General features: G+C 43.1%; 1 protein-coding gene across 1 annotated transcript; it reads right to left on the reverse strand.

Annotated features, from left to right (window-relative positions):
• Nucleotides 1-1,168: 1,168 nt before the first annotated feature.
• Nucleotides 1,169-15,135, reverse strand: dusp3a (dual specificity phosphatase 3a; the record flags this gene model as incomplete). The annotated part of the gene is made up of 3 exons (XM_083787695.1): nucleotides 14,929-15,135; nucleotides 6,479-6,711; nucleotides 1,169-1,404 (listed from the first exon to the last, which is right to left on the reverse strand). The coding sequence occupies exons 1-3, from the start codon at nucleotides 15,126-15,128 to the stop codon at nucleotides 1,169-1,171; spliced, it is 669 nt and encodes a 222-aa protein (XP_083643821.1). The 5' UTR covers nucleotides 15,129-15,135.
• Nucleotides 15,136-15,376: the final 241 nt, after the last annotated feature.

Below are 15,376 nucleotides of genomic sequence, written 5' to 3' on the forward strand. Positions count from 1 at the left end.
TTCTTGATATAGAAAGTGGTCCGATGTCCAATCCCTACCGGTGCATTACACGGCTAACACCAGATGGCAGAGTCAAGAGTGGCGACGGAAGATTCTGCATAGTTTGTTTATTTAAATGCTAGCGAATGTGTACGAGTCTTGCACACTCTGTTTCTGGCCACATATATTGGACGTTTTAAGTTAAAAAATAAAAAATAAATAAAAAACATCTGAAAGTCAAGAGGGCAACCAAAACTGGCAGCCATCTTTTCTGTTTTCATGGAATGAACTCTGGCAGCCATCTTTTCTGTTTTCATGGAATGTTTTTACAGGATGTTTTGTTTTGTCACTACCTCTTGTATGATGCCATATCCTTTGCTTTACTTCTTGATTGATTCTTTGATGTCTCATATCAAGTGAACCTCAGCTTGTCTGTAAGTCTTTCAACATTTACTACACAAGCATATAGTATCTCCATTATTTGACGCTATAAGAGGTTCAGGAGCACTTCTGCTAGCATCGTGACAACTTTGTCGCTTCATAAAACATTCCCCGGCAGTGGGAAAACTATGGAATGATTGTGCTATGATCTACTGTTCTGTGCCACCGCTTTGGACTTGCTGCACGCGTACAGCGGAGCACATAACCTGTCTGGTTCGACCTGCAGATGGCTTCTTAAGAAGCTCAGGTCAAGAAAAATGACATCGACAGTAATTTGTAGTGCTTGGGGTACCAGTGGTGGCGTGTCTGAAGAGATGTCCATGTGGAATGGAGTCAGAAAAGGGAATGGCGATTGAGTACTGAGGTCACACTCTGACCCTGCGTTAAGGAGCAGGTAGAGGCAGATAGATGAGACCATACTGCAAAAATACAAAACAATGGACCCGTGGTGTCCACTCGTGTGGTTGGCAGATTGTATTTTGTGGGTATGTGCATGTATTCAATTTTTGTACAGGAACTGTACAGTGTGTGTGTGTGTGTGTGTGTGTGTGTCACTGTGTGAGAGAGACCAATACATTCACATGGCACGTCGTTTCTGTCTACCTCTGTTTGTAGCAATCGTGTCCAGTGAGTGTTGTGCTGGTCTGGTCAGGACTGGGGGAGAGGGGGGGGGGGGGACACTTAAGAAGACATGGGGCAAGGGGGGGGGGGGTGTAACAGGGTCTGTTCATCCGTGCCTCTCCTTGGGTTATTTGGTCTTTAGCTTGCCCACCTCTACATGTACGTTCAGCTTGCCCTCCTTGGCCAGCTTGTCGTGGAGCTCGCACAGCTGACGCAGGAAGCCGTCGTTGGGGCCGATCTCCCGCTTGTGCCTCACGGTGGCCACCGCCACGCGGGCGTGCATCCTGTGGCGCTGCATGAGGTACGCCACCACCATGGTGGGAGAGCGGCTGTATCCTTCCCTGCAGTGCACGTACACCTTCCCTGGAGGACACACAGTCAGACACATACTGTGCGTCAATATTAGGCCCGGGCCAGATGGACAAAATCTAATATTAGCAATAGTTGGCCAGTGCAGAATTCATTCCATATGTTGATCTGATCCCCCCCCCCCCCCCCCCCCCATGCCAAAGCGCCAGCGCTCGCCCGGCCCAGCAAGGGCCCTCAGGGCATCTTACTGGTACTGTATGAGTATGACAGATCTACAAGCCTACATCTTGTAGATCTATTCATAGCTTGTAGATAGATGTATGATTCTCTTATCTCTTATCTGGCCATAGGAATGCCCAGTGTGGAAATCCTGATTGGACAAAAACACACCAATATCAGCTTTTAATCAAAGTGTTTTAGCGTCTTTACTCTGACGCAAATGAGCTCAACGTCGCCTAATTTGCTATCTCACTACGGGTCATTGTCATGCTGAAAGCCGTGCGGCACAAATAACAATTCTCTCTCTATGGCAACCAGTGACGTAGAGTCTGTGGGGGCCGGGGGGCCAGGGCCCCCATGAGGAATTGGACCCGAATATATTTGCCTCGGTTCGTCTCGTTTCTACCGCACCAGGTCGCCCCGCGCCCGTTCACGCAATTCTCGTCTTGCATTGACTTTGTAATCGCGCTGCTCTGACCATCCAAGTCTGGCACCTTAACACCTCTTTTTTCCTCCTGTCCGGTTGGGGGGTGGACCGCGTGCCTGTCCCTTGTACACATGTAGATCAGGCATTGAAATGCTAATCTGGGGGCGGTCGGTTTCGGCCCCCATGACGATTATAAAAACATTTCGTCTCTGATGGCAACGATAGGGACGGTGGACTGTGTGTGTGTGTAGACCTCAAAATACATGTATCAATAATATGATGTATTGAATCGCAATACCCACACACTGTACATAATTTGGTGTTCATATATTCAAACGGGTAAGGAGTCGGACTAGTACTTCAAAGTCAAAGTCTTCCTGGGGACTGTGTGTGTGTGTGGGTTGGGTCAACTAACTTGAACTTGAACAGGAATGCTGTCAAGGTACTCTGCACTGTGTGTGTGTGTGTGTGTGTGTGTGTGTGTGTGTGTGTGTGTGTGTGTGTGTGTGTGTGTGTGTGTGTGTGTGTGTGTGTGTGTGTGCTTGCCAAACTCAAACATTCTTTATGGAATATAGCCCACGCCTCAGGAGGAATGCACCTTGCCATTTGGAACTACCTGCTAGATTGTCAGAACGCATGCAGGGAAAGCTATTCATAGTCACATGTGACTATGAATAGCTTGGCCTCTGCAGGTGTTTAACTCGATATTCTGGCAGGCACATCCAAAATATTGAAATGCGATGTCTGCACTCTGCAGTATTTGTCCCTGGGATGCTAAGTTTTTCGTCATCGATTTTTTATTCTGCTCAAGTTGTTTCCTCTCCTCTCCTCTCAATGTCGTTACTGTAGCCACATCGCCACTGATTTACCGTGGGCGTTGGGGTGCCTCTGCCAAATCGCCTGGGAATTAAGATGCCTTATAATTGTCAGAGGACATTAAATCCATCACCATAAAACACAGGGTTCAGGACACCAATTAAACGTGTCCCTAGTGTAGACCTTGGTGCGTCAAAATTAACACTTGAACCACCTTTCTGCAAGCTTGTAGATCATCAATTTTCTCAATCTCTGGAAGGTGTCTTTGCTTATGAGCAGGGCTGCACATAAGTGGTGCGCCACCGCGCATGCGTCGTCAAAATTCAAAATGCGCTGTCAATCAAGCGCCGGGAAGCGCTTCTGCGTACCAACAGCCGGGGCCGCCTAGAATGATTATTATGGCCAGAATACTAGTACATTCTGTGGCGAGAGCATTTCCCACCGACTGCCACTCAAAGTGGCTACTGGCCAATCACAGCGCGTCCTTACTCAAAAGGGGGAGGATTCCATGCTGCTTTCTGCTGGGAGCCTGGGAGGAGGCGGAGGGCGGTTGACAGGAAAACCTGACACAAATAGTTTCGTCTTCTCCGTTTCAGATAGCAAACTACTGTAGTCCCCGGTGTAAAAGGGCATGCTTTGGATGCTTTGCACTCTTCCCATTTGCCGCTGTGCTTGTGTTTGTTTTCCGGCTGCTGGAGCAGCATGGTTGCTCGTGTGCGATGCCGTCTCAGAACCCGAATCCGAGGCAGAAACCATATTAGCGTCTCTCACAGCCTAGGCACCGGCCACCGACTTTTTACGGGTACTAAGGTTTTAGTTCCGACATAGTGGAGTGGGAAGAGTTTAAAGCATTGCGGACTGGCACTGCTGCTGCCCAACATGAACACTGTGTCTCGACATACTGTCCCTTATTATCGTAAAGTCGGGTAGTGTACACTGTTTATTTTTGCACCGAGGAGCCATGTGTGTCTGACTGTCTGACTACGTACGTCGCCTCAGCTAAAAACAAAAGGGAACTAGGGAAGCCTGATGTATGCTTCGCCGTACGATGTGTCGCATGTTAAAAAAATAGCTGATCTGCAAGCTCACAACGTGTCGCAACACGTTGTGAGCTAGTAGATCGGTTATTTAAATACAAAATAATAAAAAATCTAAATATTGCTTTGATGCTCATATTATCCTTAGGAAGTGTTAAGTTGTTTTTATTAGAATATGCATTCCATAGGGCTGGACCACACATGGACCTAGATTTTAGCAAATTTAGATTTTTTTAATAATGGGATGAATCTACAACAAGAGCCATTCTAGGGCTAAATCCAATAAATATTGTTTTGCTATAAGTTATTCATCCCTCTTTTATCCATCCGGCGAGACGGGTCGCCGCATTTTAGGAGCACCAAGAAACTCCTCCAGGTGCTCCTCTGAGTACTAGACCAAAAAAGTTGTGTGCAGCCCTGCTTATGAGTATGACGTACCCAAAACAGGGACACTTAAGGTTGAAAGTGATTGAAAACACTTTCATGCAACTTTACTATTATTACATTATTATTAGGGGGGGGGGGGGGTAAGGACATTGTGACAGCTGAAGGTGACAGAAAAAATTGTGAAGATAGTGACTTTTGCTAAAGGGCCACACATTGGACAATTGAATGTCCTGACTTAGGTTGAAACTGAAGATTTGGTAAACAAGACAGACTTGTTTTTTTTGTTACAATGAGAATATTACAGACACAAGACAATCTACTTCAATACAGTATACACTTTTAAGAGTATATTACAGATGGTAAAAAATAATTAATAATAATTTACCTCAAAAACATTAAATTCTCGTTTGAATATTTGCTACTACCACCAAGATCTGCACCCCTCTTATATTTTAGATTCAGGGGGGTGGGGGTCCTTTTGTTTTAATTTGAGGATTTGTGGGCCAGATTGAGATGGTCAAAGGACCGGTTCTGGCCCTCAGGCCATATGTTGCCCATGTGTGTTACAGAGAGAGAAAGAGAGGGAGAGAGAGAGAGGGGACAGATCATGAGATAACTGTCATGAGCCAGAAATCAACCTCAACACGTCACCAGCACATGATGTTGTCTGCACACCACCGTTAGGACCTGTTTACCTCACACTAGCCCAGAAACATGCTGGATTTATTTAGGTACGGTTCAACACTGGTGAAATTGTCTTGACTCAACTGGGACGTGATCTCATAAGAGAATGTGTGTCAGGGCTCAGGAGTGTGTCACATATAGCCTGAGACATGTTTGTCATATCGGCGCCTTCAGGTGGAAAAGTGAAGCTTGTAGATATGCAAATTTCACTGCTTTTGTGTGACACTCTTGTATGATGATGTGGGTCGTTAATTTTACGAAAAAACATAAAAAGTTTAAATATGGAGAGAATATCGTTTCAGTGACGATATTCAGAACTGTCTTTCCCTTCGTTAGATCCAAAGGCTTGTACCTCTAAAGTTCCCTGTACATGATCTTCTGCCCTGAAGGAGTCTGGTGCTCTTTTTATGCCTGTCTTTTGAAGACGAGCAACACAAAGAGAATCTGTCTCAGTTTCGTGTCACAACTGGTGGGAACAAAGTGCTGTGAAGCTTGTGTTGTGACACAAGACATCAGGTTCTTTTGATCTTCTCTTTGAATGGCTTCAAATTTTGTATAGACCCCGTTCACCTTCATGTTTATACTACATTCTTATGCAAGCTTAACAATCCTAGGACATTAACTCCTGCTACCTTAGACTCAAGCAACAACAAAAGCAGCCTAATACAACTCACGATAAAAGTAGAGAGCATGTACAATTTGCATAAAGATATAGCGATAGAGATTTCTGGGGTCAGCTCCCAGGCAGATCTGTCAAATTTCATACAGGCCACACATTCTGTCACAAGTTGGCGGAAGATATAGTCCATGGAAACCACAGCATACAGTAAACAATCTCTGGCTCTGGTGACTGATACTGTCCTTCTATTTCATGAGAGGGCACTTCTTATTTATTTATTTTTTATTACTATTTTGTCATTATTCTTTATGATTTTGTGCACTAGGTTGTATAGTATAATTGGATGGATGGTGTTAACTGATGTTTGTGTTTATACAAGGTAAAGTTTACATTTCATATCACACACCTCACCACTATATCACCACTCCTGAATCAAAAATAATATTGTTTTTCCAAATGAATGATTCCATTCAAATATTTTTTTGTTAACATCAATTAGTTCGATTAACTGTTGCAGACTACAAACAGCTCTACACTTCCTGTCTTCAGCCCCAAGAAGCGGTTATTCTGCCCTTGCAAGACACCTGTGATGATGGGGCCCACTTGCGCTGCACAAGTGGACCACCAAATAATTAGCAAAACAATACGATGTAAATGATAATATAACATTAATATTAAAATAATTAATGTAAAAAAAAAAAGGTTTTCACTGTGATACCGATAAATAGTAACTTAAAGTATACTACCGGTACGTTAGTTCCATTGATCCAAGCTGGAACACAATCTATTGATTGATCATTAAAATAAACATTCTACTACCACTTCAAATATGTACACGTACCACCCATGTGACCTGAAGTGGTCGGTCAGATGGGTGGGCCGTGAACATTTTCAAGTGGACCCTGATCCAGGAAAAAGGCTGAGAACCTGCACATTCACCTTTGCCATTTTTGTCTGCCAGAGCCTTGTCAATGAAGTCGCCCCCCTCGTCGAAGTAGTCACTGAGGTTGAACTTCTGCGTGTCGTTGGCCTTGATGCCGTGGTACGTGATGCCCGTGCCGGTGTAGAACTCCGCGCTGGTGTTGACGTGCATGAAGCCGTTGCCCTCCGCCACGTTGAGGATGTGCGTCACGCCGAGCTTCTGCAGACGCATTACATTCTGCGCCACGAACCTGCACATGGGAAGATCAACACAAAGTACGGGATGAATGGAGGAGCACTCGATTTCTTCTAATTATGTTTTTGGCTATTATTATTTATTTCCTTATTTTTAGACTTTGTCGACGTCATTTAATCGCATACAAAGATGATATTTTAACCGATAGTGAAATTAGTCACTGGGCAGTGCGCAGACGGCACACATCCCTAATCTTTCATGATGCTTACAATCCTCATACGTGAATCTATATCAATAGACGCTCAAGCCCATACGTCTTCAAATAATAATGCTCACGGTTGACACCGACCGCTCAGAGTGCTTTGGTTACATAATTCCCGGTACACTCTCAGGTCTATATCAAGCAGGAGAGTCAAGATTAGGTGACCCTGGATGGGTCCCTGTGGACTTCTGGAGGTCATCTGGCATGCTCCGCAACACTAATAAAGACCAACTTTGCCCCCCGCTTTGCTTTATGGCTGCTGGAGGGAGGAGGCGAGGCAGCCCATCTGTCTCCATGTCAGCTGCAGGGCCCCGAGCTCCTTCAGGAGGTGATGGAGAGATGCAGCTCCATGAGATCTTGGATCAGCTACGCAGTACGCACACACGCACAGCTCCTTCCCTCCTTCCTACTCAGTAATGTCTCCTCTCTGTGCTGTGAGAAGTCTGCTAAATTGAGTTATATTTGTTACAATAACAATAACCTAACAATTACCTTTTTTTTAAAGAAAATAGCAGATCTACAAGATCACAACACATTGCGATGTGACATTTTCACAGATTCTGTTAAGCCACCATTGTACAACAAAGTATAATACAGGGATAAGTGGTTCAGACTAATATATTTAGTTGATTGTTAAAAAAAAGAATCATGTCCATATGTAAGAAATTAGACATGTGACGTGTGTGTGTGTGTGTGTGTGTGTGTGTGTGTGTGTGTGTGTGTGTGTGTGTGTGTGTGTGTAAATAAATAAAACTGCTTCTCAATTAATCGATACACCTAAATGAGCAAGATTAAGTCAGTTACTGGTCTTAAATATCGGTGTTGATATATAATTGCCCAGCCCTCTTTTGGAGCATATGTACAGTACATACAGTAGCAGATGTTTGCATATTTATTTACAGCACACAGGCTACAGTACAGTACATGCAGTACTGTATGCAGCAACCAATGCCTCTCTAGCTCTCTGCACCTGGCCTGTTCCTGCCTCCTCGCAGTCCCAACACATTCATTATTAAGCAGTTATTAAGTATAGCAAGTGTTCCTCAAACCCAACAACTGCAACTTTATACACAGGCAGCACTTTCACCCTTCTGTTTACAAATTATTTTGGACGTGATTCAGGATTTGGTTGGCTGGGTCCGTCACGAAAATAGAGTTTGGTTGGTTTTCACCACCAAGTGTACAGTAACTGTTGCGCAGCCTAGCACACACACACACACACACACATTAACTGTATATATGATGATTGCGGGTGTGACAGTACAGTACAGTAGAGGGACACCCTAGGGGCCCCCACATGGTAACTCTGTCATTTCTCAACCGTTCGGATGCAGGGCGGCTCACCGGAACCGGCCCGGCCCCCTGGGCGTGCTCCTGGGGGTCTGGATCTGGATGCTACGGGGACCCCCCCAGAGTTACCACAGTAACTCGATTTGTTTATAAAATTATCGATTAGCGATTTCTCACAATTCTTTTATTTTATTGTTTTATTGTCGAATAGATGACAGTTGATAAGGGGTGGCCAACGCAGTAACGCAGGGGTGGGAGAAATACTGAAAGAAAGGACATTTCTGCTGGAAAGAACTGAAGACAGAGAGACAAATGCATAATAAGATCTGTTCTCTCCAACAGTCATCAACAGTGAACCCTAAAAGACAACAATAGAGATCACAACTCCACAGAAGAAAGTCAGATCACAGGGTAAACAAAGGACAATACACCTGAGGAGAAAACACTTTGCCGTGCCAAAACGCTACACTTGACTGAAAGATTATGTTCTATTCCTGGACACTGGGACTACAGGCCCCAGTCTGTCCAGCTAAGCGAAACACTACTGTTCAATTTGACTGGATGAATAAGCCCTGCCTAATGACAGGAAGTACAAAGTACAGTAAGCGAATGGAACCACGAAAGAGTGCTTCCATAAAGCCTACAGTGAGCTGAAATAAAAGCATCTCAGCACAGACTCAGTCACGACCCCATCCATCAATATTCAGTTCTAAGCGGTAAAGGGTGGTGATTTTTCTTTCTCCAGGGACTTGCCGCCTGAAGCTTCAAAAACAGCTTTCCCAACAGCTTTTGCAACATACTGTAGACATAGTTTGTTGTTATGAATTTCATACATTAATATTGAAGGTGTCTCAAAGTTAATGACGTAATTAGTTGCATTTGTGAACTGCAACCCACCTGGTTTCACACCCAGAGCAGATTAGATGTTCTAATTCCTCCTATGGGTAAAGTATTGACTTTATTCTACAAGATTATACATCAGCTACCCACAATTAAAATAAAATAAGTAATACAAAAATTAAATTAAAAAACACGCCCCCCTCACGTATTACAAGAACAATAATAGTCACCAGAACCATGCACAGGTATCTTTGGTGAATCTATCATGGTTAAAATGGGGGGCGTGTTTTATCAAAATTAATACAAAATCTATGTGTAAATCTGAATCAAGCTACTTAAAAACTGTCTGGGGTTCTAACAAAAGCCAGAGTAGACGTTAAAATTACAAACATGTTTAAAAGTTAAATATCCTAAACCCCAGGGGGGTCCAGGAGGGAAAATCTAAAATATAGGAGTTGGAACCTGAGACCTTGACCAGCCCCATTTACCCGCTGAGAGCTGTTCATGAGGTGGACAGCTGCTGCCCCCGCCGGCGGGGGATTGGGGCTTAAGAGGTTTTAAGTGTTTAAAGATATATTTTTTATTTTAGGGGGTTATAGGGGTGGGGAGAGACACAAGGGCCATCATTTAATTCAGGTCCTTGGTCTCACACGGAGACAATATAGTATGTTAAAATCAAACTGTGTTACATTCATTTTATGGTCTCTTAGAAGTGCAACTCAGTTCTAAATCCACCAAAGTAACTCTCCTGCAGTGCATGGATCAAAGCTACGGGGTACTACTGCCGAGGATATTTTGGGAAGTATAATACAATAGCGTAATACAATATGTATTAACTTTAAAAATGCATCAATTGTGTTGGGGGCAGTGCAGATACAACTAAAATTTGTATTTAGAGAAGTTGAATGTTGAATAGCACATTCATGTGCAAAGATATACCTGTGAAGGATTATATCAGGAATAACTTTTGATTAATTGAAAAGGTTGCACAGTATAACCCTGTACACAGTTGCACAGTATAACTGTGTAACCCATTCATCTTCAGACAATGGACAGTTTTATTATGTTGCTTGCTATAATAGTCAAGGCTGAGGCAGCATAGATAATCAGTGACCTGCCTCTCTGGACCAGACCGTGGTCAAAGCCTCGACCCTATAGGTTAATTATCAATCATTACCACCTCAGTCTCTGCCGCTCTTCTCTTAAAGAAGACACACATTCACACTTGGGAAATGCTTCAAACAACCAGGTAAATGAAAATATAAGATGTTGTGCTTTGATTAATGGTCAACTCAGTGTGTAGTGCTGAGTTGTGCCAAGAGCACCCTCACAGATACAGCTATAGACAATGTATGGCTACTATACAACTCAAAGATCATATCAGTGACCTGACCATTCGGCAAACTGTGCACTTAATATCACATACGAGCAACCTCACTGCGGAAGGATCTCCACAGTTAGTAAATCCCAGCAGTATTACCATTTCTTTTGCCGGGGCCAACATCGGGCTGATCATCTTATGTATATGTATCCAATTGAAATTCATAAATACAATTAAATATTAATTTTGCAGGAATTTCTCAGCAGAACTGCAGGAAACCTTGCATTAAATGAATTTAGGATGAGGCCAGTATACCGCAGAATGATTTAAATGCATTTCCCGAGCCAAAATAATGTCTGCTCACAACTTAAGGCTAAATCTATCAGAATTAAATTTTCTTTGGATTACAGAAGAAAACAGAGGGCAGGTAAGGTAAGGATCATTAAGCCTAATTCCACAAGACAACAAGACAGTGATGGGTTTAAGGAAGACTGTTTCAGTATTAAGTGTTATCTGTAACTCAGATAGCCGAAGACATCGCCTGGTTCACCAAACGTCATGGCAATCTTTCCTTGATCACTTCTGAAGTCACTTGGCAACCACAATACTCTGGAATCTGTCATTTATCACAGCGGCAGCCACACTGGTGTTTTTAAGAAAAGAATGGGCAAGAGAGGCCAATAGATGGGACAGCTGCAAATCGCTCCCCCATGTATAGGGCTGCAACTAGCCATATTTTATTAGCAATTACTCTATCGAGTGATTCGAGTCCAGTCTGCTACTGGCATCTCCAATTACGTTCCCAACTCAGATTTGAGTATGAGGATTTATACAGGCAATCTTGAAGTCATAAACTTCAAAAGATGTTGATGTTATATTTTTGACATTACGCATTTTGAAAACCAGCATGCAGGCAGCAGTCTTTAAGTCTTCTGCTTCATGTGTATACCATTACCAGGACAAGGTTTCCAACACTCTGTTTTGAGACAGAGGGGCTGGTGTATTCAAATAGATTTTGTTGTACCACTGAGCTAATGTGCTTGCATTCTGTCCTGCCCCCTTCCAGCACTGGCTTGGCAGTGAGTGGAGTAGTGATGTATTGGATGGACACAGTACTTTTCTCAGTTGCATCATGGATTTGTTCTTGCATTGTATGGTTATATAATGGAGTGAATTAGAGGTGTTCGGTTGGAAACATTACAACACGGCATTAGAGCTCATGTGTATAAATTTGAGATATTATTAAAATAACAGAGACAGATGAAGGCAATCATGGGTGGATTGTCCCCAGGCCTCCGGCAGAAAGACCTGCTGAAGCAGTAAGGAACTTGCCAGAATGCCGACCATGTCGTCTCAGCGAGGTTTCCCTCTCCGAACCACTCATATCAACCACTTCGACCAAGGTACAGGTGGTCTTATATTGTTATGTTCGCCAGCGCCTATTTTTTTTACCGGATGTCCGCATATTATGAAATGCCCAGAATAGGGATGATAGAGTGCATGTGTCAGGGTGCGTTCAGAGGACCCAAAAGCAGTACGACCAAAAGGCAGGATTCACAGTTCAGGATGTTTATTAACTATAACTTAAACTTCCCATAAAATAGGGCAGGCTAAATAAGGACACAGTATACACGCTGACATGAAATGACGATCTGACAAGGAACTGAACAAACTGGGGTATATAAATAGACAAAGACTAACTAGACACAGGTGAACTCAAAATACAATCAAACACAGGATAGGCTAACAGGACTAAGAGGACACAGGTGAAAACACTGACACATAACAAGGTAGGTGAGACAAGGTAGGGAACAGTAACTAGGCAGACAGGAAACACTAGGGACCATACTACAAAATAAGATACACAAAACCAACAGAGTAACAGAAAACCAAACAGAACAGGAAGACAAGGCAAAATACTGAACATACAGAGAATAACAGAATAAGTCAGAAAGACTGCAGTATTAGTAAACAAGTACAAAGGCAAGAATAGTAACAACAACTTCCTTTCTTGACTTAAGCAAATACAGAACATAAATCAACCACATAACCATTAAGGTCAAGCCAAATATTAGTCCAGTGGTTACTGGTTTGGACCTAAGTCAATGCTCAAATTCAAAGGCAGAGGAGCGGGGCATGACAGCATGTGGTGAATGGCTTTCATTCCTTTCAAAGCATGACTGAAACTAAATGAAAATATAAACTTCAAATAGCTAAGTTTGAGTGAGTGATGACATGCAGCAAAGAGCCTTGCAGAGTTGAGCCCATGTTAACTGCAAGAAGGACTACAGCCTTATTCATGTTGTAAGAACTCCTAATCGGTGAGTCACTGGGGCACCCACTTGCACATTGTGTTGTAATTGCACTACATTGCCTATGATTAAAAAAACAAAAACAAAACATCAAACGAATAGATCCTATTACTTTTTGCACACTAAAAAGCTATTTCAAATAACCGTCCTGAACACAATGCCTGAGATATGGGTTCATATTATGTTTGAAGGTGCATGCGTATAGCTTCTAAAACGAATGGTGTATTCCAATTTAATTCCAACATAACTTTTTTTGGTCACTTTTTTACCCCAGTCTACTGGAGCATGTACCAAAAAGTGTTTCACTTTACCTGAATTCACCATAGCCTATAGCAAACAGGTAGACACTATAGACAGACTCAAATTGGGCTTTGTGAGGATACAATATTTCTGCATGCATGCACTGCATTCTTCTCACACATTCTGCAACTGGACCAGCAATACCAGGTACTGGCCTTCCTGGAATAGTAAGCTGTAAATTCCCTTAGAGCAGACTTCATTACACAGCCTACCATGGATTTATGGTTTGGCCTATAGGCTATGTGTATATACGTAATAGCCTATACCATAGATAACCACTTAAACCCTATACTAGGCCCCCTCTCCTGTTTTTGCTCAATACTAAATATATTCATGGTCAATATATTTAGAGATCTACAAGGTCAGTGTGTGGATATGCGTTGTGAGCTTGTAGATCTGCAATATTTCGCTGTGTGTTATCCGCAGAATAGCTTGGGTTCAAGTGTCAGACTAGGGGCTGTACTCTGCATAAGTATGATTAATTAGCCTGTGTTGATATTGGGTTCATGATGCAGGGAGAATTGTAAAGTTTCCTCAGACATAGCTCTGGTCCATAGCGTCCATAGCTCAAGTTCAGTTTTTATTGCTGCTACATGAATGGCAGGTCTTTGTATTCTTTGGAGTATATTTGTATGTTTATTGTGGCTGAGCCACAGCCAATTAAGGCAATCAGAGGACACACACGTGCGCTACAAAGTCTACATTTAAAAGTTGATATGGCTAGACTCACTTGCAAATTGAATTTCATAGCACAATATGATTTTTCCCCAGGTTAAATAAAGTTTACATTAAATAAAAGAAATAGATATTTCATTTGAAAATGCATGAAGTAGGCTAACAACACCTGTTTGAATCCTGTTCAACCCAAGCCACCACTCCCACTCCCTTAAATCTCACATCGTGACAAACGAGAAAACATGCTAAAATGTGTTCCTTAAAACTCACGTGGGATGCATGTTAAATCTCGGCAATTACTAATATGTAAGCTATTATTATAATTAAGTGGTGAGTGAGAGTCTGTGTTGAAGGGCATTATGTCATACGTGTTAACCAAAATGAGGCTGAATGTCAGGCTATTGTGTGTCGCCACCATAATACTCTAAGGTCGCCACTCGCCCTGCGTCGCCAAAGGTGTCAAACAGAGAATGTTCTATTTTTAGCCGCGCTACAGGCCAATTCGCTACAGGATTCAATGCAGGAATCCGAAAAGATATCGCGTTCATTCAATTATGTTTAATTGATCGTATCTTATGCGAAGACATCCGGCCGTCTTCTCCAATTCGCCAATATTTGCGAGTCGGCCTACCACCTACTGAGTAGCGAATCTAGCGATCAGAGAAAGAACGGCTGGAGAATGATTAAATCACGATTAGATGGCAGCGATAGGCGGACGTAAAGAAAAGAAAAAAAACGAATGAAAGAAAAGGAAAAAATAATGGAGATGAGGGTTCATTGAGGCAAACGTGATCTTTGTATCGTCCTTCACGACATGGGGGGGGGGGGGGGTTGTCACGAAAACTCGAAAAGCTATATTTGTCAATTTCGTCAAGTAGTTGTATTTCTTATTGTAATCAAATCATTGTTTTGCCTCATGCTCCACCGTCGTGGCTACCTTACCTGGTGATAGGTTGAAACAATACCTACTGTATGTGTTTACAGCAGGCACGTCTGATTCGTGCTAGAGCTGGGATGGCACACTATGATACAATTATTGATAATAAAATAATTATCATAAAATCAAATTGTCCTAGGCTATACTAAAAGGTCATAAGTCATCATGCTTCTTCTATATCTGACATGTGACACCTGTGTGTGTGTGTGTGTGTGTGTGTGTCCATTGATGGAAGTGGCAATTAAGTGGCCATCATCATCATCATCATCATCACCACCACCTGACCACCATGCACGATGCAGGCAGGGACTGTAACTGTATACTTTATTACTTACGCGTTGCCGATGTAGATCCTGGGGAAGACCTCGTTGAAGTGCTGCGTCGGCAGGCTGTAGAAACCGCTGCCGTTGATCAGCAGCTCATTGAGTTGTTGCACGCTGACCAGCTGGCTGTCTGGCGGCGACGCGGGGACATCCTCCACCGCGACTGGCGGCGGAGGATGCTGTTTCTGCTTCGCGGGGCTTAGTTTCTTCATGGCTCTCTCTCTCTCTCTCTCTCACCCACACACGCACACACCTACTCACTCTCTCATACACACACTCTGAGTGATCACTCCTCTCGCTTCTTTCTTTCACCGTGTCCGTGCATACAAACAAGTGTCTGATTGGGCTACTACTACCAAAGAAACCCGAGTCGTTGTTGCCGTCCGTTTCCGTCGTTGCATCGTCAGTGTTGTCACACAATTGTTCCGTGCATGTCGTCGTGTGTATAGGCTAGTATTCT

The sequence above is a fragment of the Protomyctophum parallelum genome (assembly GCF_964188405.1).
Source record: "Protomyctophum parallelum genome assembly, chromosome: 17".
Lineage (NCBI taxonomy): Eukaryota > Metazoa > Chordata > Actinopteri > Myctophiformes > Myctophidae > Protomyctophum > Protomyctophum parallelum.